This window comes from Geotrypetes seraphini, chromosome 8 (assembly GCF_902459505.1).
Source record: "Geotrypetes seraphini chromosome 8, aGeoSer1.1, whole genome shotgun sequence".
Classification (NCBI taxonomy): Eukaryota; Metazoa; Chordata; class Amphibia; order Gymnophiona; family Dermophiidae; genus Geotrypetes; species Geotrypetes seraphini.
In genome coordinates, this window is record NC_047091.1 from 10,883,995 (window position 1) to 10,908,605 (window position 24,611).

Genomic DNA, 24,611 nt, shown 5'->3' on the forward strand with positions numbered 1-24,611 from the left:
AATTTCTCTGACTCTCTCCTACCTCGTTGTATCTCTGAATTCCTTCCGGACATACCTAACTACTCTCGGCTTACTAATGTAATTTGAAAGTTTTTTTTCTGTAACATCGCTGTCTGTGTACAGTCTCTTCCTATGTAAACCGCTCTGAACTGCTTGTGGTATTGCGGTATACAAAAATAAAGGTGTTATTATTATTATCTTGTAATAACCCTGATACAATGTCCAGATCTCCCCTGACGTAACCCGCTCTACTTGTAACTCTCCTGGAAATGTCCAGATAACCTCTTGTGTAATCCGCCTTGAACCGCAAGGTAATGGCGGAATAAAAGTCACCAATGTAATGTATTGTCCGTAACTCGGAGAGTAAAGTGCAGTAAGATTCTGCACTTATGGCGCTTTACCAGCCAAAATGAAATTCAAAGCACAAAAGCTGGTTACTGTCAAGACCTTGTCTAGCATTTCTCCTGCAGGATCAGACTGTTACACTCTAGTGCAGATGGATCTAACACTACCTCTTGAGGTGGCTGTGCACACACTAGTTGTAACCACGTTTAACAGCATGCAGTGGCGTAGCGAGGGTGCGAGGTGCCTAGTGGCGGTGGTGCACCTTCCCCCGCCCTCTTCTCCGCACCCTGCCATGCGCACGCCCCCTTCTCTTCCCCCGCGCCCCTTTAACTTCCCCAGCACGAGCAGCGTCATCGACTTGCTGCCTGTGCCGGCTCTGCTTTCCGACGTCACGTCCTAGGCGCGGGACCCAGAAGCGACGCCACAGGGAGAGCCGACGCTGGTGCGAGCAGCAGGATGGAATCGCTGCTCGCACCGGTGAGGAGCTAGAGGCACAGTTGGGGGAGAAATAAAGGCACGTGCGTGGAGGGGGGAGAGGAGTGAGAAGGGGAGGGGGGCGGAGAGAAGGGTACCCCTCAGACCATATTGCTGTGTCTCATAACAGCCGAGGGCTACTGACAGATGCAATATTAGGGTTTCTTTTTTTTTTTTTTTAATAAATCTTTATTAATTTTCAAATGTTAACAGTGCCATACAATGAATTTAAACATAAACACTACACAGAACGCACTTTAAATACACAAATAATTCAAAAATGTTATGGTTTCAATCATTGGTCCGCCTCCATCCTTTTCATGTGAATGCAATAATTCATTAATTGATGTCTTTTAAAAAAAAAAAAATTTTTTCAATAGATTTTGTAATTTTGTATAAATAAAGTTATTGTGATTGTCAAAGTTAATAATAAAGTTGTATGAGGTCATATACAAAGTTCTGTACGAAATGGCAATTCTGTGCAAAAATAACAGTTTTATCATAAATAGATAAAGATTTCAAAGTTGATCATTGAAGATATTTTGATTTGACTGCTCTTTGCATTTGGACAGCATGTCAGCGTGTGCTAATTGCCTTGTGCTAACTACAATGTATGCTCCACGTATAATCTCCACCCATCTCACGTAGAAATGTAGCATGCTGGGCTGATCCAGTGCACGGTAGCCATTAGCATGAGCCTGTGTTAAATGTTAGCATGCATTGAAACCCATACTGACCCCCAGATTCTCTAAAGGTCCAAAGGTGGGCACTCAAACTAGTTAATAAGCCATTAAGAATCAATTATTGGTGATAATTGGCACTATTCTATTAGAGAATGACATGGTGACTAATTCATCACCATTCCCGTCCCCGCGGATAACCGCGGGAAATAATGCCATGTCATTTTCTAGTGTCTATTTCAACCTCGGTCTTTCTACACCAGCATTCTTCAAAGCAAAGCTTGTGGGTCAGTGGTTGTGGCCATTCATGCTCTGATTCTTATGTGAGCCAATGATAATGAAGCCATTGTGACATCACTGATGTGATTGGCTCTTAGGCACTGGTGGAATGAGGCATTATGACATCACGATATCTGCTCTGGAAACCAGAGACTGTCATTCTGTAGTGTCTGTTTCAGCCTCAGTCCTTCTTCAAAGCAAAGCTTGCGGGTCAGTGGTTGTGGCCATTCACACTCTGATTCTTCCCTCTCTCCTTAAAGAATGACATGAAGATGGTTTCCCGCGGTTATTCGCGGGGGCGGGAACGGTGATGAATTTTGTCACCGTGTCATTCTCTATATTCTATAACATGGTGATCCAGATTCTACAAATGGCGCATTTTTTTATTTAGTTCCAATATTATGGAACAATTTACCGGTAGATTTAAAAAAGGAAAAATTATTCCAACATTTTAAAAGACATTTATAGGCACATTTTTTTTTTCTTATAGCCTTTTTAAATTGCATAATTGAATCTGGGACTGCAGTCTGCTTTAATTTGCATCATTTTGTATGAATTTGTATATATACTTTCTTTCTTTTTTTAGAATTAATTAATTTTAGTTGTAATATGATATTATGTGTTTGAAATGTGAATGTTCTTTTTCTTTTTTCCTTTCCTATTTTCAGAAATTTGATTGAGTTGGACGGTTCATAGACAACGGCGCGAAAGACAAAGGCACGCCCAGACAATTGAGCTCAGCGCGGAGGCGTACGCCGCTCAAAATTACTGTTTTTAGGGGCTCTGACGGGGGGTTTTGTTGGGGAACCCCCCCCACACACTTTACTTAATAAACATCACGCCGGTGTTATGGGGGGTTTGGGGGGTTGTAACCCTCCACATTTTACTGTAAACTTAACTTTTTCCCTAAAAACAGGGAAAAAGTGAAGTTTTCAGTAAAATGTGGGGGTTACAGCCCCCCAAACCCCCACAACGCCCCCACAACGCGGCGCAATGTCTATTAAATAAAGTGGGTGGTTCCCCCCACGCCCCCCCCGTCGGAGCCCTAAAATCAGTAATTTTGAGCGGCGCGCACCTCCGCGCTGCACTCAATTGTCTGGGCGCGCCTTTGTCCCGGCGCACTTTTGACCTGACACCGAGTTGGACTCTAAACCATTTTGATCCTTTCTGGCTGTATAAGCGGTATATAAAGATTTTATAAATATAAACATAAAATTAAGTGCTTAGAACAGCATGCCTAACAATTGTTTAAAAGACTTAATTGGCGCAGAGAATTGGGAATTAACAACTCGTAGCTGACATTAATTGCACATGATTGGATGGTAGACACCTAACTTGGTAGGTACTGTGCACTTTGAGGTAGGTGTCTAGTCCAAATCTGAACAAGCAGGTTAAGGCGGTTTATAAAATTGGTATTATGTGTACATTTGGCCCTTTACATGAAGGTTGGAGACCACTGCCCTATTCTATAACATAGGTACCTAAATTTTATAGTATGTGACTCAAAAGGGGGTGATTCCAAGAGAGTATCAGGGGAGGTCCCAGAAATTAGGCACCATGTTATAGAGCAGGGCTGACCAAGTCTGGTCCTTGAGATCTACTGGCAGGCCAGGTTTTCAGGATATCCACAATGAACATGCATGAGAGAGATTTGCATACCAAGAAGGCAGTGCAGGCAAATCTCTCTCATTCATATTCATTGTGGATATCCTGAAAACCTGGCCTGCCAGTAGATCTCAAGGACCGGCCTTGAGCAGCCCAGTTATAGAGGATTGGCTGTTGACCAGCTAGGTTGCGCAACATAATTGCTCACTACCAATATTTATTGGCTCACTGGCTAAGGTGCGCAGCAAGATAGACCTGCCTAAAAAAAGGGTCTGCTTTGGCTGCTAGGCCTTAGCCCGCAAGCCGATGAATACTGGCTAGCTAGCTAAGCCCACAACAGCTGACTTTAACCTGGAAATTCAATTCCAGTGACCAGGTACGGCCCCAGAATTGAATATTTGGAATTGTTGCTGACCACAGAAGGTAGTCGGGCTGCCTCCCATGGTCTGAACACCAAGCCCATTGTGTTTTGCTAGTGGAGTGTTGCATATATCTTGAGGCATACGCTTTGTACTTCTTGTGAAATAGTCTGTTTTCATTGTCAAGTGCCCCTCGTTGACCCGTGTTTTCATGTGTAGGGTTCACGATATTTGACCATAGTCAAAGCAAGAAGGATGGACAGGTTGACATCACACTTCATGACTCAGTTGCACCATTATTGTAATACTTACTGCATAAAGCTTCTTGGAATTTCCTGGTTAGTTTCTCAATGACCCCATAGCTCTCCACATAGTCCACATGGTCATCAAGAGGCTCACTGGCTATTTCACGGAGCGTTCTCATTTCCACTCTGCCCACACCAATAGCAAAGATTTCAATTCCGCTCTCTCTAGCTCTTGTTGCTATATCTTTCACACCATCTTGAGGTCGTCCATCTGTCACCACAATGGCCACCTTGGAAAGAAAGTACAGCAGAAGGCGTCAACTTATTTGAAAATGAGATCTTCAATCAAGTTCACGCAGAATGTTCATAGATCTCATCTTGCCAGAAGTTCTCAAAAATTAAAACTTACATTTCCCTCAGAACCTTTAAGAGATTTAATTATTCTTATGCTTTTAAATTAACCGAATTCTGGAATGCTTTATCGCTTACATTAAGAAGCTTAGGTTCTTTTGCTTTATTCCGGAAAGTTCTGGAAACTTTTGTTTGCTAAACATTTTGGAAATTAACTATTTCAGTCTACGCTTCCTTGTCAAATTTATGTACATGTTTTACATTACTGTTAACCAAGTCAAGCTCCCCTTGGTTGATGACTCGGTCTATAAAAATTTTAGTCTAGTTGAGAATTTCACAAAAGGAAGCGCCCAATTGCAAATGATGTACAAAAAAAAATGGGCTAGGTCAAAGGTTCTGAACTGAAGTGCTCAAGGACCCAGGCAATGCTATTATTCAGGGTATCCAAACCATAAAAATTAGACCACATGGGCCAGATTCTCAATGCGGCACTTTAAGTTAGATGGTGGTAGCCGCCCTACCACTGCCAAACTTAATTGGTTTAATTGGGTTTAAGTGTCAAAATAATTGGTCACGCCATTAAAACTCAATTAAAAACTCGTTAAAAAACATTCCCGCTACATGGCCTACTTGACCAGCAACTTGGTCCATGTGCCTACCAGTGCTAGCGATGCCAAAAGCCGGCTGTGGGCATGATTAGGGGTGATGCTGACCTTCTGACCAGGCGATGCTGATTCACGAAGAACCCTATGCACCAGTAATGTAAGCCTGTGAAACACTGGCCTATATTTCTGGTGCCTATGGTTCTTGCTAGGCGCCGACATGCCCGATTCTATACACGGTGCCTGCCGGTGACTGGCAGACAGCAGGTGCCCATTTGCTAGGCACCGCGTATAGAATCAGCCCCTATGTGTGTACCCCAGTCACAGAGGAAGCGGATACTCCATTTAATTTAGGGGTCCTAGAGAAAGGAAAGGTTCATGTACTAGGAAGCCCATGTACCTGTAAATCCCTTAATAGTTTGAGTAAACCTCTGTTTGTGATAGATGCATCTGTAGGTCTTTTTTTTTTCAGTTCTTTGCAATAGATCTGCAGGAGGGAGCCAAAGAAACAAAATCCCTCTATGTGAGCTTCTGAAACATCTAGACCAGGGATCTCAAAGTCCCTCCTTGAGGGCCGCAATCCAATCGGGTTTTCAGGATTTCCCCAATGAATATGCATTGAAAGCAGTGCCTGCACATAGATCTCATGCATATTCATTGGGGAAAACTCGACTGGATTGCGGCCCTCAAGGAAGGACTTTGAGATCCCTGATCTAGAAGGTTGCAGTTCTGCACCTTTCCCCTAAGCATGGCCTGCTCCTATGGCCCATAGGACTAATATATAGTACCACTGGTGATGCTCTTTTCCTTCTAAGTACTTATCTTATAACAGAGTTATTATCATCTACAAAGGGGTTTTGTCAACTCTGTAGAGTGAGTGATTCTTCCCAGGGTATATTACAGCAAATGATTGACCAGGGACCAGGGATTATAAATTAAACCTCATAAATATCTCAAACACAATCCCACACAGAACAAACGAACCTGCTCAGCAACGCTACAAGACTTAAACATACATACACCCAACCATCCACAGCAGGAGACATTCAATCAAACAGAAAACAAACAAAAAAAGAAGTGGAGAAAAAGCCTCAGTTCAGCTTCATTTGGCAAAAAACTCCACTTCACATATACTCCTACACAAACAAACCGGTAGGGTGAAGAAAGCACTGTAATAGCTTGCAAAGTCAATGTTCAAAAGCACCAGGGTTACATAACCCCACACGTGAAAAAAATGTGGCAACAGGGCCCAAAGGCACAGTGATCCGAAATCATACCATTAGGCCAAAAAAACCACTTAGCTGCTAAAGTCCATCAGATATGTCTCAATCCAGAGTAGTAACACAGCAGCTAGAGTACCCAACGGGGAATCTCCCGTTTCGCCAGTTCTTGCTGCGTCAGGGGTATCCACCCGGCTTCATCTGCCAGTCCACGGATCCTTCGGTGCTCCTCTAGTACACCCACCACGTCATGAATCACAAAAAAAGCTGCACAAGATCTTACAGAAAGTGAAAGTTGGTTCCAGCTAGCTCGTATTGTATCGAAGAAGAAAAAAACGTTTAATTGATTTCGGGATTTTGGAACTGGCTAAGATCCCACCAGGGATTCAAGACAAAGTTAGACAAGTTCCTGCTGAACCAGAACGTACGCAGGTAGGGCTAGTCTCAGTTAGGGCAAACGTAAGGAAGTTCTTCTTCATCCAGAGAGTGGTAGAAATCTGGAACGCTCTTCCGGAGGCTGTTATAGGGGAAAACACCCTCCAGGGACTCAAGACAAAGTTAGACAAGTTCCTGCTGAACCAGAACATACGCAGGTAAGGCTAGACTTAGTTAGGGCAAACGTAAGGAAGTTCTTCTTCACCCAGAGAGTGGTAGAAATCTGGAACGCTCTTCCTGAGGCTGTTATAGGGGAAAACACCCTCCAGGGACTCAAGACAAAGTTAGACAAGTTCCTGCTGAACCGGAATGTACGCATGAGGGCTAGTCTCAGGGTGCTGGTCTTTGACCAGAGGGCCGCCGCGTGAGCGGACTGCTGGACACGATGGACCACTGGTCTGACCCAGCAGTGGCAATTCTTATGTTCTGATGTCACTTAGAACAAATAGCTTCATGTCTCAACTAAAATCTATTTAATGCAGCCACAGGCAAAGAGAGAGGGATCCCCAGCACAATCTCAATAAAAAAGATTTTAATATCACGAGGAGTGAGCACAGAAAGTTTCTATTTGAACAGTGCTTTCTCAAAATGAACTAATGGGCAATAAAATTCGAGTTACTAATATAAGTAAAAAAAAGAGAGCCCAGCGTCGAGATTTACTTTGTTCATGAGAATGCACCGTCATTACTTCCCTAATGACACCTTCGAGTCATTAAGGAAGTGTATTTCTGTAGCGTTTCATTTCCTTCCTTCCTAGTGGCATGCTGACGTGCCGCCATGTTTACAGGCCTCGTTTTCCTGCAAGCCCAAAGTAATGGGCCTCAAGCAATTCATCGCTGTTCTCCTACCTCGCTCCCTGAGTGATGAACCTGCAGTCTAAACCCGGTACTGTGAGCATAGGACCTCGCCAGTATGGACTTTCAATCCGTAAGCAAATCTCATTTAAGGTAGTAACTCAGAACAAGGAAATAAAATAACTTACAGCTCTCTTGCTTGTAAAAAAAAAAACTTAAGAGAACGTGTAGCCTCTGCTTTCAGAATCCAGCCTCGGTCAGAATACCTTGAGTTCAGGGAACTGGGAGAGTAATTTCAGCACGAGTGAAGAGGTAATACTGTGGATTCGAGTAGGAACAGTCGTTAGGTACAACAGGGATGGGAAGGGCCAGTGGCGGAGTAAGAGAGGGCAGGGGGTACGCATTTTAATAACGTCCTCCCTTAGACGTTTATGGAAAATAATGTGTAATGCTAGTTGATATACAGTAAGACCCGGATTCTCCATAGGGCAGCAATAGCGGCGGCTGCCTATAAAGCGGTCGCCGATCGCATGTCAATCACACGGTGGCGCTCTGTAGAGAACCGTGCTTCCATGGAAGATAGAACAAAAAATGAACCCTGTTGAAGTTACTAATTCTTAACATCAGTTGATTGAGTGTTTAGTTGGTCTTTGTCTCTTTTCCCCAGTCATTTTCCTTTCTTGGGGTTCGGGAGGTTTTTCTAGTTCCATGGAAGATAGGGCAGGTTTTTCCGGACCTACATTTCCGGTGCCTATCTTTGTCATGAATCGCACCTACGTAGGATCTTCAGGCCGCCTACCACCTCTCCCGGCATTAACTATGCCCATAGTGGCGTTAGGTAGCCTAAAGCGCCTACATAGGTACGATTCTGGTGGGTATTATATAAGCACTGGAAGTTGCTTTATGGGTATGTTTTTTTTGTCGTTTTAAACGGTGTGTATTAATTAACTCAGGCACCGTTTCTAGAATTTCCCCCATATGTGTAAAATCCGAGTAGCATTTCTAAGATAAGCACCATAGCGTAAACTTACATTATGGTTGTCACATTTATTTTCATGCGGGGTAGGGATTCCCAAGTTGGCCTACAAACCAAATCTGGTCCACCATATCTTCCTTTACCAGAATCAGATTCTGTCTATAAAGAGTTCCCCCCACCTTCCAACAAGTGGTATTTTTACTCTGAGGAGAGCTGATAGGAACATTCGTATGAACTAGAACTAAATTCACAGCCCCCCCCTCCCATCCCCTTGACATTTTGCTCCAGGCTCTAAGTCCCGCAGCCCACTTCCCAACTGGACAACAGTAGCACCAGGTATCTGAAGTAGAGGTCTGCACGGGAACGGGGATCGCGGGAATCCCACGGGTCCTGCGGGGGTCCCGCGGGAATCCCTCCCTAACCCACGGAACTCCCACGGGGACCCCCCTCTGGCCCACGGGACTCCCATGGGGACCCCCCTCTGGCCCACGGGATTCCCACGGGGATGGAAGGCTTTGGAAGCAGGGTTCGTCCATATAATATAATGGACAGGTCAGCCTTAGTAAAAGAGGGGGTTTATAAGTTAATTACCTGAACAGAAAACAAAAAAAGGGTTCCACCAAAGAGATTCCACAAGGAAAACAGCAGCGCAAACACAAAAGAAACTGTGCAATTGATGATCCTGTCAGAAGTAATTGCTGCTTTTTATGGGGATGGGCGGGGATGGAGGTAATTCCTTGCGGGGATGGGTCGGGACGGAAAGGATCCTGACGGGGACGGGTGGGGACAGAGAGGATCATGGCGGGGACGGGTGGGGATGGAGAGGATCCTGGCGGGGTGGGTGGGATTTCTGTCCCCGTGCAACTCTCTAATCTGAAGAACACTGCAAATGAGTATCTTAAAAGTTAACAGAACGTTCAGATGTCACCTTGCAACTCTACTGCAATTCCCAGTCTTTACAGAAATTATTAGTGGGCGGCCAGATGCTGCCCAATAATAACTCAAAATGAGCCAAACATTCTTGTAATAAAGCTGCTGTTCAGAAACCAAGGGCTCCAGGGAACGGGGGCAGCTGGTGATCCATTTAATGAATCAACTTCATGCTTTTTGTTCTCATATCACTACCACAAGAAGTAGGAAATGTATGTCCAGAGTACTCATAGCTGCATCTAATGGAAGCCAATAACCCTGTTCTTCAAAATTTACTGGTGGGAAAAAAAAAAAAAAAAATCAGGTCAGCTGGATCTTTTACTCTTAGGGCTCCCTTTATCAAGGCGCGCTACGGGGATTAGCGCGTCGGACATTTCATCATGCGCTAACCCCCGCGGCAGCCTTAAAAAATCCTACTAGCGCGGTATTCCCCGCGTTAAACCGCTACCGCACCTTTGTAAAAGGACCCCTTGGTTAAGTCATTTTCTGTTTCTACGAACTAAGCAGTGCTCTGGAATCTCTAACATCAAACATGTGTTGATTAGATTCAATGAATAAATAAGCATAGTTGACGTTGCCCCCTACAGAAACATAGAAAAATGAAGGCAGATGAAGACCAAATGGTCCCACCAGTCTGCCTAACCATGCCATCTACTAGGCATTCCTCTCCCTTAGAGACCCAACGTACTTGTCCCATGTTTTCTCAAGTTCAGAAATACTTTTCTTCTCCACCACCTCCACTGGGAAGCAGTTCCAAGCGTTCACCACCATGTCAACAAAAAAGTCTTTTCTGAAGTTACTTAGGAATCTATCCCCTTTCACCTTCATCTCAAGCCCCCTTATTTCCAGAGTTTTCTTTCAATTGAAGTGACTTATTTCATGTGAATTTATGCCATGTACTTATTTAAATGTCTCTATCATATCTCCCCCTCCCAACTTACCTCCACAGGATACATATTGAGATCTTTAAGTCTGTCCCTGTACAACTTATGATAAAGAACACCAATCATTTTAGTAGCCTTCCTCTGGACCAACTCCATCATGTTTATATCTTTTTGAAAGCATGGTCTCCAGAACTGTACAAACATTCTAAATGAGGTCTCACAAGAATCTTATACAAGGGCATCAATACCTCCTTTTTTCTACTAGTCATTCTTCTCCCTATGCACCCTAGCATCCTTCTAGCTCTTGCTGTCACCTTTTCAACCTATGTGGCCACTTTAAGGTCATCACATCTATCACACCCAAGTCCCGCTCCTCTAAGGTGCACAAAAGTTCTTCACCCCCTACAGTGTACCGTTCTATCAGGTTTATGCAGCTCAAATGCATGGCCTTGCATTTCATAACATTAAATTTTAGCTGCCAAATTTCAGACCATTCTTTAAGCTTCGCTAGGTCCTTCCTCATTTTATTCACACCATCATGGGTGTCTACACAGTCCACGTTTCGGTGAAAATCAGCCTTCCTCAGGGGTCCTAATTAATTTGACACCAATGTGTGGTACCTAATCTCACTCAAAAACTTTTGACAAAGGATCCTGTCTTGAGCAGATGTGTAGGGTCCAATTCTCACTTTTGTGAGCATGTTCCATCAGTGACACAGTTTGTACCTAATTCACCCAGAGGTTGCTTTTATCTAGATTTTAAACTGATTGTTTTGAATAAATTATTTTTCCTGGACATCCGGAGGCTTGGGTTCCTCTTTGTGTTTTCACATCCCAACATATCACAATGCATTCAAGTGGTCTTTTAGAAATTATGGGAGGAATTCAGCAAATAGCAACCAGAATTAGGAAGATCCATGCAAACCAGAATTCAGCAGTTTGACCTTTACAGATACTACCTTACTGAACAAGTTCCTGAAGGAAAAGTCCATAGTCTGTTATTGAAAAAGACATGGGGGAAGCCTCTGCTTGCCCTGAATCGGTAGAATGGAATGTTGCTACTTTTTGGAGTTCTAGAATCTTTTGTTACTCTTTGAGATTCTGGAATTTTGCTACTCTTTGGGTTTTGGCCAGGTACTAGTGACCTTGGATTGGCCACCATGAGAACGGGCTACTGGGCTTGATGGACCATTGGTCTGACCCAGTAAGGCTGTTCTTATGTTCATATATCATGCCTAATGCTGGGCATGGCACTTATGCCTGGTATAAATGTTAGTGCCCAGCTATTGGTAGTTACACATGCAAATGATATAGCGCACAACTAAAGACAGCTGGATACATAAATGGCCCTATTGTTTAACATCGTACCTAAATCCTGAGAACAGCCCTGAGCCCCTCTATGCCCTTTCCATGGCCATGCCCCTTTTTCTGTCACCCGCTATGAAATGTAGGCACGGTGTTACAGAACTGGGCATGGAGCAGATCCTTTCATAACTCCCAATATTGCCAATTAACTACCCTCACCCCCTTTTACGAATCTTCATTAGGCTTTTCTATCGCCGGCCGCAGCAGTAAAAACTCCGACGCTCAAAGGATTCCTATGAGGTGTTAAAAAAGCCTAATGCAGCTTCATAAAAGGGGAAGCATCTGTCAACACCAGTTTTTGATTATTAATACTTAATTGACTAATTAGGTTGCATGTGGATCTGTGACCTGCACCCAAAGTTCAGTGCCCACCCTTTGGGTAGCCTCGTAGAATCCGCTAGTATATATAAACCAAAGAGGGAGGAATTCACACCAGAAGCATACCACCAAAAAGAGGTTATAACGGAGACAACAAGATATATAATAGATGGCCATGTTTTGGGGAAATTCTTCATCAGGGGGTGTAACTATGATAAAACTCTTTACACTTCCTGTTGTCAGCATTGGAGTGTGTGGCGCAGTGGTTGGATCTACAACCTCAGCACCCTGGGGTTGTGGGTTCAAACCCCGCGCTGTTCCTTGTGACCCTGGGCAAGTCACTTAATCCTCCATAGCCCCAGGTACGTTAGATAGATTGTGAGCCCACCAGGACAGAGAGGGAAAAATGCTTGAGTACCTGATTGTAAAAACCGCTTAGATAACCTTGATAGGCGGTATATAAAATCCTAATCAACTTGAAACTTGAAACTTCTTTTTGGTATTGCCATTTAGAGAGTCTACATTTCCTTTAATTTTTCCTCGTTACCTTACTGATGTCAGGAGATCTCACTCTGGCTCCTCCCGACTCACTGAATGCCCTGTTCATGGCAAACTGGATGGCCAGACCCGTCATGGTGCCCGTTGAGAGAGGCTCGATTTTTTTCACAGCTTGAAGAAGACTGGCTTTGCTTTTATGGCTGTTCAGTGCAACTTCGCTCTTGATGGAGCTGGCATAATTTAGCACAGCCACCCGGGTGGCATTGGGGCTAACAGTCAAGGATTCGATGACTTGTGATAGGAAGGTTTTAACCTGCTCAAACTCAGTGGGACGGACGCTGCGAGAACTGTCAATGATGAACACCAGGTCAGTGGACTTCGTCCTGCACAGACCACCTAGAAAGGCCAAGGGGAAACGAGACACGTCAAAAGGAAAATCAAAGAGCATTCGCGGCAGCATAAAGATTTTCATTTGTCAATAAAAAGCTTTTCTAGAGGCCCAGAAAGGGAAATGTCAACCACATATATCATGTCATTGCATGTCATTAACATAAAAAGAATGAGCAGAGAAAACATGAGAATTTGTGTTTTTCATTTACCTATAGTTTGTACTGCTTCTGAAACAATTGCCAATATAGAATTCACGCTTGCCATGCATGATCCCGGTACCTAAGTTTAGATGATCTATAAAGAATTGCTCCCTACACCTCAAGTTGTGCATGCAAATCAGTGCGCACAACTTAACTGATTGAGCTGATTACGACTGATAATTGATAATAGAATCTGGCCCTGAGTGTTCAAAGGCCAGCAGCGCTCCTGGCATTACAAAACACAAGTGGCAAACCCCCCCGTGTAGGTTACAGGGAGCATTGGACATGGATTCGGTTCTTGGATCTGGCTTCTGTTCCCTGAACCTGCCGAGGTTCAGGGAACAGAGACGAAAGCATTCACAGCCTTTGGGGATAAGGTTAACTGGCTATTTTTTCAGCACAGACTGATTCCACAGAAGAGCGACCAAGATGATACAGGGGATGGAACGCCTCTCGTATGAGGAAAGATGAAAACAGTTAGGGCTCTTCAGCTTGGAAAAGAGACGGCTGAGGGGAGATAGGATTGAAGTCTACAAAATCCTGAGTGGAGTAGAACGGGTACAAGTGGATCGATTTTTCACTCCGTCAATAATTACAAAGACTAGGGGACACTCGATGAAGTTACAGGGAAATACTTTTAAAACCAATAGGAGGAAAAATGTTTTCACTCAGGAATAGTTAAGCTCTGGAACGCATTGCCAGAGGATGTGGTAAGAGCAGATAGCATAGCTGGTTTTAAGAAAGGTTTGGACAAGTTCCTGGAAGAAAAGTCTATAATCTGTTATTGAGAAAGACACGGGGGAAACCACTGCTTGCCCTTGATCGGTAGCATGGAATGTTGCTACACCTTGGGTTTTAGCTAGGTATTAGTGACCTGGATTGGCCACCATGAGAATGGGCTACTGGGCTTGATGGACCATTGGTCTGATCCAGTAAGGCTATTCTTTTGCTCCATTCCTGGTTTTCCCCCATGGCATGCAGGGACTAGTAATTCATATTTTCCTAATATATTTGCAACGAAAATGGAGGTGACAAGTACCCTGAACTGAGTTAACCTGCCCTGAAAATTCAGAAGAGGGTAACTTTCCTACTTGGGGGAAGGGGGGAAGGGAACTCCACCCAGAGCACAGTGGCAACACCTAATGGCCAGACGTAGGAGCCACGATTCCACGTTATCCATTCTCTGCTTTGCATCCTCTGACCAGAGATGTCGCCGCAATGACTGGACTGACCTCGGAGAACCAATTATCATAGGAAAGAAGGACCCTGTCTGAATTGACTCCCTAAACCCACAGATTTTTCATGCCTTCATCAAACTGAGAGACAGCCCTCCTGGAAACCTAGAAATTGACGGCAGATAAGGGCCACGGCCCATCCAGTCTGCCCACCCTAATGACCCTCCCCGGCCTTTACCCTGCGAATAGATCCCACGTGTCGATCCCATTTGGCCTTAAAATCAGGCACGCTGCTGTGACGAACAAACCCCCTAATGTTGCCCTTAAAAGTGGGGGGTCAAGTATTTTGAGGTTAAATTCGATTTGTGTACCTCGTTGGACAGATGTACTGGGAAAAAACAGTATATGAAAGATTGTAAATAAACCACAGAGCTCGCTAAAGTGCTTTCAGTCCATTAATACCTTTGGCAACGGCAAGCAAATTCACTTGGGAGGTGAAAGAGAGAAAGAACAGCGTAGCCACATAGAATAGTTCATGCTTTGCTGTCTTTCTCATTCGTACACACTTCTGACTTGGTTTTTTTTTCCCGACATACACATTTAGCTTTGTTCTATGATCCCAAAATGTAACCAGAGCAATCCGCATGAAAGACAGGCAGCCTGCTTGGGCTCACTGGCTCTTTGTACGATTTTCATCGGAGTGTTTATGCAGGGCGATGGAAGCGTATAAAGGAACCAAATGTTTGAACCCTATTACAAAGGTGCTTTTACCAGGGGGAGGCCTAGAACAGAAATTAATGGTCCAGTTACGTTAGAATATTGGTACCTATTCATCGAACACAGGGCTCCTTTACTAATGTAATTTATTTCTTATATACCGCTACATCCGTTAGGTTCTAAGCGGTTTACAGAAAATATACATTAAGATTAGAAATAAGAAAGGTACTTGAAAAATTCCCTTACTGTCCCGAAGGCTCACAATCTAACTAAAGTACCTGGAGGGTAATAGAGAAGTGAAAAGTAGAGTTAGAGGAAAAATAAAAATAAAATAAACATTTTAACAAGACAGCATTGATCTAAATACTTTGGAAGGTAGAAGAGAGGAGAGAAAGGAATAGAAGCAGAAGGGGGAGCCGTTGAACAGTAGAATTCTGCAGCATCCACTATCTCCTCCTCTCCCTATTGGCTAAGGCTCTTAACATTTGCATATCTTCTTCCCATTGGCTAAGGCTCTTTGCCTGCATTGTGATGTCATAGAGCTTTATGGTTATAGAAACCTAGAAACATGATGGCAGATGAAGGCCAAATGGTCCATGTAATGTAATGTAATGTAATGTAATTTATTTCTTATATACCGCTACATCCGTTAGGTTCTAAGCGGTTTACAGAAAATATACATTAAGATTAGAAATAAGAAAGGTACTTGAAAAATTCCCTTACTGTCCCGAAGGCTCACAATCTAACTAAAGTACCTGGAGGGTAATAGAGAAGTGAAAAGTAGAGTTAGAGGAAACATAAAAATAAAATAAACATTTTAACAAGACAGCATTGATCTAAATACTTTGGAAGGTAGAAGAGAGGAGAGAAAGGAATAGAAGCAGAAGGGGGAGCCGTTGAACAGTAGAATTCTGCAGCATCCACTATCTCCTCCTCTCCCTATTGGCTAAGGCTCTTAACATTTGCATATCTTCTTCCCATTGGCTAAGGCTCTTTGCCTGCATTGTGATGTCATAGAGCTTTATGGTTATAGAAACCTAGAAACATGATGGCAGATGAAGGCCAAATGGTCCATGTAATGTAATGTAATGTAATGTAATTTATTTCTTATATACCGCTACATCCGTTAGGTTCTAAGCGGTTTACAGAAAATATACATTAAGATTAGAAATAAGAAAGGTACTTGAAAAATTCCCTTACTGTCCCGAAGGCTCACAATCTAACTAAAGTACCTGGAGGGTAATAGAGAAGTGAAAAGTAGAGTTAGAGGGAAAATAAAAATAAAATAAACATTTTAACAAGACAGCATTGATCTAAATACTTTGGAAGGTAGAAGAGAGGAGAGAAAGGAATAGAAGCAGAAGGGGGAGCCGTTGAACAGTAGAATTCTGGAGAAATTTAAATGATCGAAATAGAACAAAACAAAGACAAAAGGCAAAACAATAGATAAGATTAGAGATAAATCATAAGCTGGAAAGAAAAATAAAATAAAACTTTGTCTTCAATCCACGGCCTCAGCGTCAGTGATGAAGTGGAGCAAGTAAGTTTAGGGGGAGCGATTGACGTTTCCAGAAATGGCCTCTTCAGGGAAGAGACCCGGCCGACAGTCCCAGGATGCCCATGTCTCCTCCCCTGCGATGTTCTCCCATCCATGCATTCCCTCCCAGACACTAAGGTGCGCTAAGCGGTTTTAGCGAAACGCTAACGCCTCCACAGAGCTTGCGTTAGTGTTTTTCGTTTAGCGCGTGGCGAGTGCCCGCTAATCTTTTTAACCCGTGCTAAAAACGCTAGCACGCCTTAGTGAGAGGAGCCCACGCGTCGAATGCGAGAAGATTCAGAAAAATCCAGAGCGATGTAATGTAACTTTAGGGGAATATTTTCTGGAGTGCCTGATTGTAAAACCACTTAGATAACACCTTGATAGGCGGTATATAAAAACCTAATAATAAACTTGATTTAAAAAAAAAAAAAAAAAATTAATTAATTAATTTACTAACACACACCCCGCCCCCCCCCCCCTTTTTACAAACCGCAAAAGCGGTTTTTAGTGCAGGCCGGCGCGCTGAATGCTCTGAGCTGCTCCAGATGCTCATAGAGTTTGGGAGCAGAGCATTCAGCGCACCGGCCTGCATTAAAAAAGCGCTTTTGCGGTTTTATAAAAGGGAGGGTTCATTTGTTTTCTATCCCGTTTTCCTCAAAGAGCTCAAAATGGGTTAAACATACATAATATATAGTTAACAGGTTTGCACTAGATTGGCCATAATTACAGAACAAGTTTACGATACAAGTTTTCACCCTAACACTTGACACATACTAGAGGTCAAATACTAATAGTTTCAAGTTTATTAGTTGACTTGATTAACCGCTTAATCCAAGTTTCTAAGCGGTGTACACTTAAAATTTACATATATTAGGGAACAAAACAATACATACAATTAATAAGTAAGATTAGTATATTAAAAATTAACATTACAAAAACAATAGGTAAGGAGGGATGAAATACAATTCATAAAGAAGAGGAGAAACATCAAGGGAAAATACAAAAGGGTAATAAGACATATGAGGAAAATAAAATAAGCCAGAGCAGTAAGATAAAAGATTAATTTGCAAATGCATCTTTAAAAAGAAAAGTTTTTAACTCATTTTTAAATTTTGCAAACTCCTTCTCTTCCCGTAAAAACATAGGGAGGGCGTTCCAGGTCTGCGGTGCTGTACAGGAGAAGATGAATTGTCTCCTCGTATTGATAATTTTCAGTGAGGGAATCGATAAAAGATTCTGTTCGTTAGATCGTAAGATTCTCTTTACAGAATAAGGGATAGGTAATCTAAATAAAAAAGCTGGAGTCTTATTATATAAGGTTTTAAAAATAATTGTACCTAATTTATGAGTGATTCTATATATGACTGGAAGCCAATGAGCCTTTTTAAGGAGAGGTGTTACATGATCAAACTTTTTGGATTTTGTTATTAATTTGATTGATGCATTTTGAATAATTTGTAATCGTTTTATTTCTTTTAAAGCAATTCCTTTAAATAGGGAATTGCAGTAGTCTATTTTAGACATCACCAGAGAATGGATCAGTATATTAAGTGCTTTAGGACAGAGAAACTTAGAAATGGAACAAATTTTACACAGTCTATAGAAGGTGGTTTTCACAATGCTACTAATATGATCATGATAACTAAGTTTATTATCAAAAATTACTCCTAGAATTTTTATATTTTTCACTAATTTCACTAATACACTTCCCCCCTCCGTATTCGCAGGAGTTAGGGGCAGAGCCGGCCCTCGAATATTAAAAAAAAACACGAATAATATTCGGGCCAGTTCTGCCACTAACCCCCGCTTCCCCCGGCTATTTTAAGCCCTGAAAGCACCCCCTTAATCCTTACCTGGTGGTCTAGCGGGTTTTCGGGGCAGGAGCAATCTTCCCACGCTCCTGCCCCGTGCAGATCGCTCACAGGAAATGGCTGCCTTGAGCTCTTGTAGTCTCTCGAGCCATTTCCTGTGAGCGATCTGCACGGGGCCAGAGCGTGGGAAGATCGCTCCTGCCCCGAAAACCCGCTAGACCTCCAGGTAAGGCTTAAAGGGGGGGGGGGGGTGCTTACAGGGCTTAAAATAGCCTGAAAAATGAAAATGCATTTTTTTTTTTTTGGTTTAAAACCGCGAATAAGCAAATCCATAATGTGACCCAAACTGGGATTCGGTACCAATAGGCATTTCTTTGTAATTCATCGGTCAAGGGCAGGGGAGTTAGGTGAAGAGGTATGTATTTATTACTTTCCAAAAGTTGAGGAGTCTTTTCGAGGGATCTGATCCACGGGGGGGCAGTCGATTCCAGTGGCTCGGTATGAAGTGGGAGTCGTAAAGTTGTTTGGCGGTTTGCAGGTGAAGGGCACGACCGGGGGGCGTTTTGAGGCATAGTTCATCTTGGGAGCGGAGAGGCCTGATCGGCACGTACGGAGGAAGCTTAGCCGTCATGTAGGCCAGTGCCATGTCGCACATGGATTTGAAGACACGTTTGGCTACAGAGAGCCAGTGGGCCGACGCTAGAGCCTGGGAGACAGTGTCTTCCATTCAGGCAGAATCTCGTTATGCTTCAGAATATGTACATTTTTATCAAAAATTGCTATTACTACTATAACTATTTCAGATTTCTAGGGTACTGCTAGATATATGCAGCGCTATATGCATACCTTGAGGGACAGTCCCTGCTCCAGGGAGCTTATAGTCTAGTCATAACAAGTAAAAGCAGGGGGCGTGCTGCACTGACTCAAGACGTCTATTCAAAGCGTATGGCAAAGCAAGTTTGCAAGAACGGAGGCTGTACTTGGTTACGGAAGTGGATTACAATTTGCCGTACCGTCCATCAGAACCGCCATCTGGATGGTTTACGATCCAATCAAATCAAAGTAGCTTGATGGGAGGAGTTCTCAAGGAGGGGCGGAAGGAGAGATGAGAGAAGAGAGAAGGGAACTAAATGAGGAATTTCTTCCCTCCCCCACCCCCGGCAGGGTTGTCCAAGCCCCATCAGCTGAAGAGAGCCACTGTTTGAGTCCTCCCCCCCCCCCATGCTGTCAACACAGTGGAAGATCATGCATTCAATATTTGGCAATTATTCTCTACTTTCGATGAGGAAAAATGCAACACACCTTCTGATTATTGTATCCTCATTTACCCATACTATCAGAACTTCTTTATCATAAGCAGTCTTCTAAATCTGGTATACTGTAATTGTCTGGTATATTATAATAATTATTTCTTTTCAATATATCATTTTCTCCATCTTCCATTATGTCTCTGTTCATGCATTATTCTCGGGACATGGCCTCAGCGGCTACTTCTGTACAGAATAAATCTGTTGAAAGTACAGAATTTCAATGTAGCTAGCCTCCTCATTGGCCTGATCCCCCCTGCCTCCTATTCAGATCTATTTCTTTATCATTTTATAAATACTTTAAATATTTTGAATCTAATATAATAAAACGCTAGGCCGCGCATGCGCACTCCTATCGCGTGGGTCCGTTTTCTGTGAGCTGTAGGACACCGCAGATAGGAGTGCGCATGCGCGCGAAGCTCGCTCTCTCTCCCTTCCCCTGAGGTGGATGTCGGCCGCGGCGGCTGTCGGCAGGCCGAGGCGGTTGCTGGCCGCCCGAAGCTCTCTCTCTCTCTTCCTCCCCCCCCCAGGCGGATGTCGGCCGCGGCGGCGGCTACAGGCCGCGGCAGCCAAACCCGGAAACCATTACATCTTGCGTAGGAGTTTATGGACAGCAAATCCAGAAAAGAAGTTTAAGCGTGAATGCTGCAAGCTCACTCAGCAGGCTGTCACTGGATGAGCACCATTATGCATCACTTCCGCCCCTTACAATCCTTTGCAGTATTAATTGGTGAACTTCTAGGGTCTGGTGGGTAATGCAGTGAAAACATACAATTGACTCAGTTCTTCTTTTCATTCTATAATCACTTTAAATGGGCCTCTTTCTGCAACATGTAGAATCTAATTAATACCAGAAAATGCTATGCAACCAGGAAAAGAAAAACATTTGGTTGGCATGCACATTTGACTTTTTATTATGTTCTTATGTTTATTATGTTCTTAAGTTTATTTTATAGAGATTTAATTTTCTTTATGCATGCTGAGGAACAAGAGTCCTCAGTGAAAGGCAATTAAGATATTTGCTGGTGACTTAAGATACAAGCCAGTTCAATATGGAAATTTATAGTGACAGGGGGAGGTAAAACAAAGGGAGAAGGGCTTCTGCTGGATAAGGTGAGCAGTGATGGGGTGGTGGAGGACACAGGGGAGGTAAAAGGAAGGGAGAATGGACAGGGGGAGCAGGCAAAGGGTGGTAGTGGACAGCCAAGGAAAAAAAAAAAAAAATGACAGACAGAAATACAGAAAGCGGCTAAGGAGAGAGAAAAAAAAATAAAGACAGACACACACACATATATTCTAGCACCCGTTAATGTAACGGGCTAGAAGACTAGTAACTTAATAAATAGTTTAATGGATAACTTAGCTTTTTAATATCTCAAGCACTTTAAGCTAAGTTATACATTAAACTATTCAAAATATTTAAAGGCTCTGTGCACCTGCATTGTGAGGTCATAGAGCTTTATGGTTATAGAAACATAGAAACATGATGGCAGATAAAGGCCAAATGGGCCCATCCAGTCTCCCATCTGCAGCATCCACTGTCTACTCCTCTCCCTATTGGCTAAGGCTCTTAACATTTGCATCTCCTCTTCCTATAGGCTAAGGTTCTGTGCACCTGCATTGTGAGGTCATAGAGCTGCCCATCCGCAGTAACCATTATCTCTTTCTCTCTCCGAGAGATCCCACGTGCCTATCCCAGGCCAGTTGCTGGCTATTTTGTGAGCGATCCAGAGGCACAGTCGGCATGAATGCAGTTAAGTGCCGATATTCAGCACTTAATTGCCTAAGTTAAATGGCCAAACTGGACCGCATAAAACCCAAATATTCAATGCTGGTGTCCTGACCTGACTCAGCATTGAACATTGGCTAAAAAATGCTTATTGCCGTTGGCTGAATATTTACCCCAAAATGTCATGTTTTGTTTTATTCGCTTTTGTTGATTAACAACAACATGGTATATGTCCTTGACATTTTGCATGTTGTTGTAAGTAGCAGTCTATCCCCAGCTTATTGCAACAATATTAATAATACCCTGGCATGCTCCTGCACAACAAACACATAACAGTTTTTTTACTTCATGCTCTGCTGCTCCTCTCCTACTCGGTGTGAGATCTCTGAGGGAAGAGACAACTAGCGCATTCATTACCAGGTTCACTTGCTTGAAAAGTTTTAAAAGTGACAGGTAACAAATTGTAGTCTCTCGACAGAAAATAAAAATGAAAAGCAGACACACGCGTAAAGAAAGTGGATGACAGGACTGGCACGTACCTCTGTTCCCTCTGCTCATTTGCATCTTTTAGATGTCAATATCTACCTTGCTTACAAAGAGAATAACTTGTCATTCCACGTCGCCATATGCTACACCTCTCCTTAGGGAAGGTTAAGGGGATAGACTCAGAGAACTACGGTACTTTTAGGAAATGTTAGTTGATGGCAAAAGGAAAGATAAAACCTTCCCAATTTAAGGACGATTTAAAATTCTTCGGGAAGGGGTAAAACGTGGACCTCATGCGGATCGTTACTCCACATCCTTAAAAATCTTCATTTATTGACAGCTGAGGTTGGGAAGGGGTAAAACGCGGGCCTCACGGACCTGACGGACCTCGCGGATCTAAACCCGTACGGCCTTAAAAATCTGAGGTCCGTGTCGGTCCGTGTCCGTGCCACTTGTAGTTTCTGTCGCTGACAGACCTTGATGAGATTTCAGCGCTGACGGATCCGTCTCATCATAGGGAGGGAAAAGTGTTAGGATCCGTCAGCGCTAAAATCTCTTCGAGGTCTGTCAGAGCCAGAGACTAGTGCTGGAGTTTGGAGACTTCTTTTCCATAACGCACGTCCAAAACCTATGTCCCCGCTCTCTTGGCTTCTGCTCTGCGCTCCAGCACTAGTCTTTGCCTCTGACAGACCTCGAAGAGATTTTTAGCGCTGACGGATCCTAACACTTTTCCCTCCCTGAGATGGATCCGTCAACACTCAAATCTCAATCAAGGTCTGTCAGCGACAGAAACTACAAGCGGCAGGGACACGGACCGACACGGACCTCAGATTTTTAAGGCCGTACGGGTTTAGATCCGCGAGGTTCGTCAGGTCCGTGAGGTCCGCGTTTTACCGCGAGGTTCGTCAGGTCCGTGTTTTGCCCCTTCCCGCTGAGGTTTCAGATTTCATGTCTGCAGGTCCGCGTTTTAGCCCCTCATTCCACTGCTGCAACCGTCGCTGTTTCTGACCCCCACGGATCTGTGCTGACAGTCTTATTAATAATAATTAATTTGAGGAAACACTTCAGGCTAAGGGAGGTCTGTGTATTACCCCAGAGCTGCGGCAGGAAAATGTATTTTTGCTTGATTCAACCTGCTCTTGAACCCAGAAAAGCAGGGCCATAACCTCTAGGCTACTTTCGTAGCTTGTGAAATGATAGTTTTGCCACTTTTAAAGTCAGCATAGGTCATGGCTCTGACAGACCTCCCTGACATGTTAGCTCTGAAGGACCCTAATGCTTCTCCCTCCCTAAGCTGAGACTAAAAGTGGCACGGATCTCAGAGCAAAAGTTTTGCCACTTTTAGTCTCAGCATAGGGAGGGAGAAGCATTAGGGTTCATCAGAGCTAAAGTGTCATGGAGGTCGGTCAGAGCCATGACCTTTGCTGAGACTAAAAGTGGAAAACTTCAGCATTTCACAAGCTACGAAAGTAGCCTAGAGGTTAAGGCTCTGCTGATCTGGGTTCAAGAGCAGGTTGACCCAAGCAAAAATACATTTTCCTACCGCAGCTCTGGGGTAAAACACAGATTTCCCTTAGCCTGAAGTGTTTCCTCAAATTAATTATTATCAATAAGACTGTAAGCACAGATCCATGGGGGTCAGAAAAGGCGACAGTTACAGCGGTGGAATGAGGGGCTACAAGGGGGACCTGCAGACATAAAATCTGAAACCTCAGCTGTCAATAGATTAAGATTTTTAAGGGCGTGCAGTTAAGATCCGTGAGGTCCGCATTTTACCCCTTCCCAAATTCTTCAGCTGTGCGTGCTGCAGCAGGTGAAAAAAAACCAGGGCAGGCACATGAGTGGACAGCTTTTAACTGGCAGATCTTGCAGCCTCTTCTGTTCTAGACCTGTGCTATGCAAGAAAAGAAGCATTCAACTAACCAGCACAGAGAAAGGACTGCTAGGTAAATGTTTAGCAGGGAGCGGTCCATCAGAAATCAGCAAAATCATCTCCTTTTAAATCATGAAAAAGTCTGTGAAAGGTAGAGAAGCCATCTCATTGTTGGTTTGTTTGCCGTATTTGCAAACTCCAGTAACAGTCCGGGTTGGAAGCTGGGTCTAAAGCAGTGGTCTCAAACACGCGGCCCAGGGGCCACATGCGGCCCGCCAGGTACTATTTTGAGGCCCTCAGTATGTCTTATCATAATCACAAAAGTAAAATAAAACAGTTTCTTGATCATATGTCTCTTTAGCTATAAATGACAATATTATTATTAAGACTTAGCCAAAAGGAAAGATTTATAAACTATAAAGCATTTTACCTCATGCAAAATTGTCATTTCTTTAATAAGACATTAACTATTTTTTCTGAGGCCCTCCAAGTACCATCAAATCCAACCCTGCGTAGGGTTTGAGTTTGAGACCACTGGTCTAGAGGCTTTCGGGAGCTATACTCACCTCTTTGATGAGGAGGGGCTCCACGAACACTCAGGTCCCGGGCAAGCAGAGAGAGAAGGATTGATAGGAAGACCTTCCTCATGGTTGCTGAGAAGCTAGAGACAGAGTGGAAGGTGGCAGGTCTGGCCCCAAAGTAAGACCTTGCCAGTCCTCAGAGAGGCAGAAATTCAACCTCTGAAGGTACTGTGTGTGTGTGGTGGTGGGGGGGGGGGGGGGGGAGGGACATTTATAAACACAAGCTGGAAATAGATAAAAGCTGATGAGGAATTAGACCCACCCTGGTCCCAGGAGGCTTCAAACTTTCTGCATGCATAGGAAGAAAACTAGCATTCATAGAGACTCAGGAACAGTCTGGAAATCAAAAAGATTCCTTCTCCTCCTCCCTCCCCTCAAAAATAACCAGCTGGATCAAATTTTGGATGGGAAGAAATAAAGGGGTGACAGCATGTGTGGGCTCA

General features: G+C 43.6%; 1 protein-coding gene across 2 annotated transcripts in view; it reads right to left on the reverse strand.

Annotated features, from left to right (window-relative positions):
* MATN1 (matrilin 1) overlaps positions 1-24,308 on the reverse strand; it is a 41,910-nt gene extending 17,602 nt beyond the window's left edge. For both annotated transcript variants that reach the window (XM_033953733.1, XM_033953732.1), the window contains exons 1-3: positions 24,154-24,308; positions 12,409-12,755; positions 4,055-4,277 (exon numbers count right to left, since the gene is read on the reverse strand). In XM_033953733.1, the coding sequence (XP_033809624.1) occupies positions 4,055-4,277; positions 12,409-12,755; positions 24,154-24,235 (652 nt within the window). In that variant the 5' untranslated portion in view covers positions 24,236-24,308. The remainder of the gene's footprint in view (positions 1-4,054; positions 4,278-12,408; positions 12,756-24,153) is intronic.
* Between the last annotated feature and the right edge of the window lie 303 nt (positions 24,309-24,611).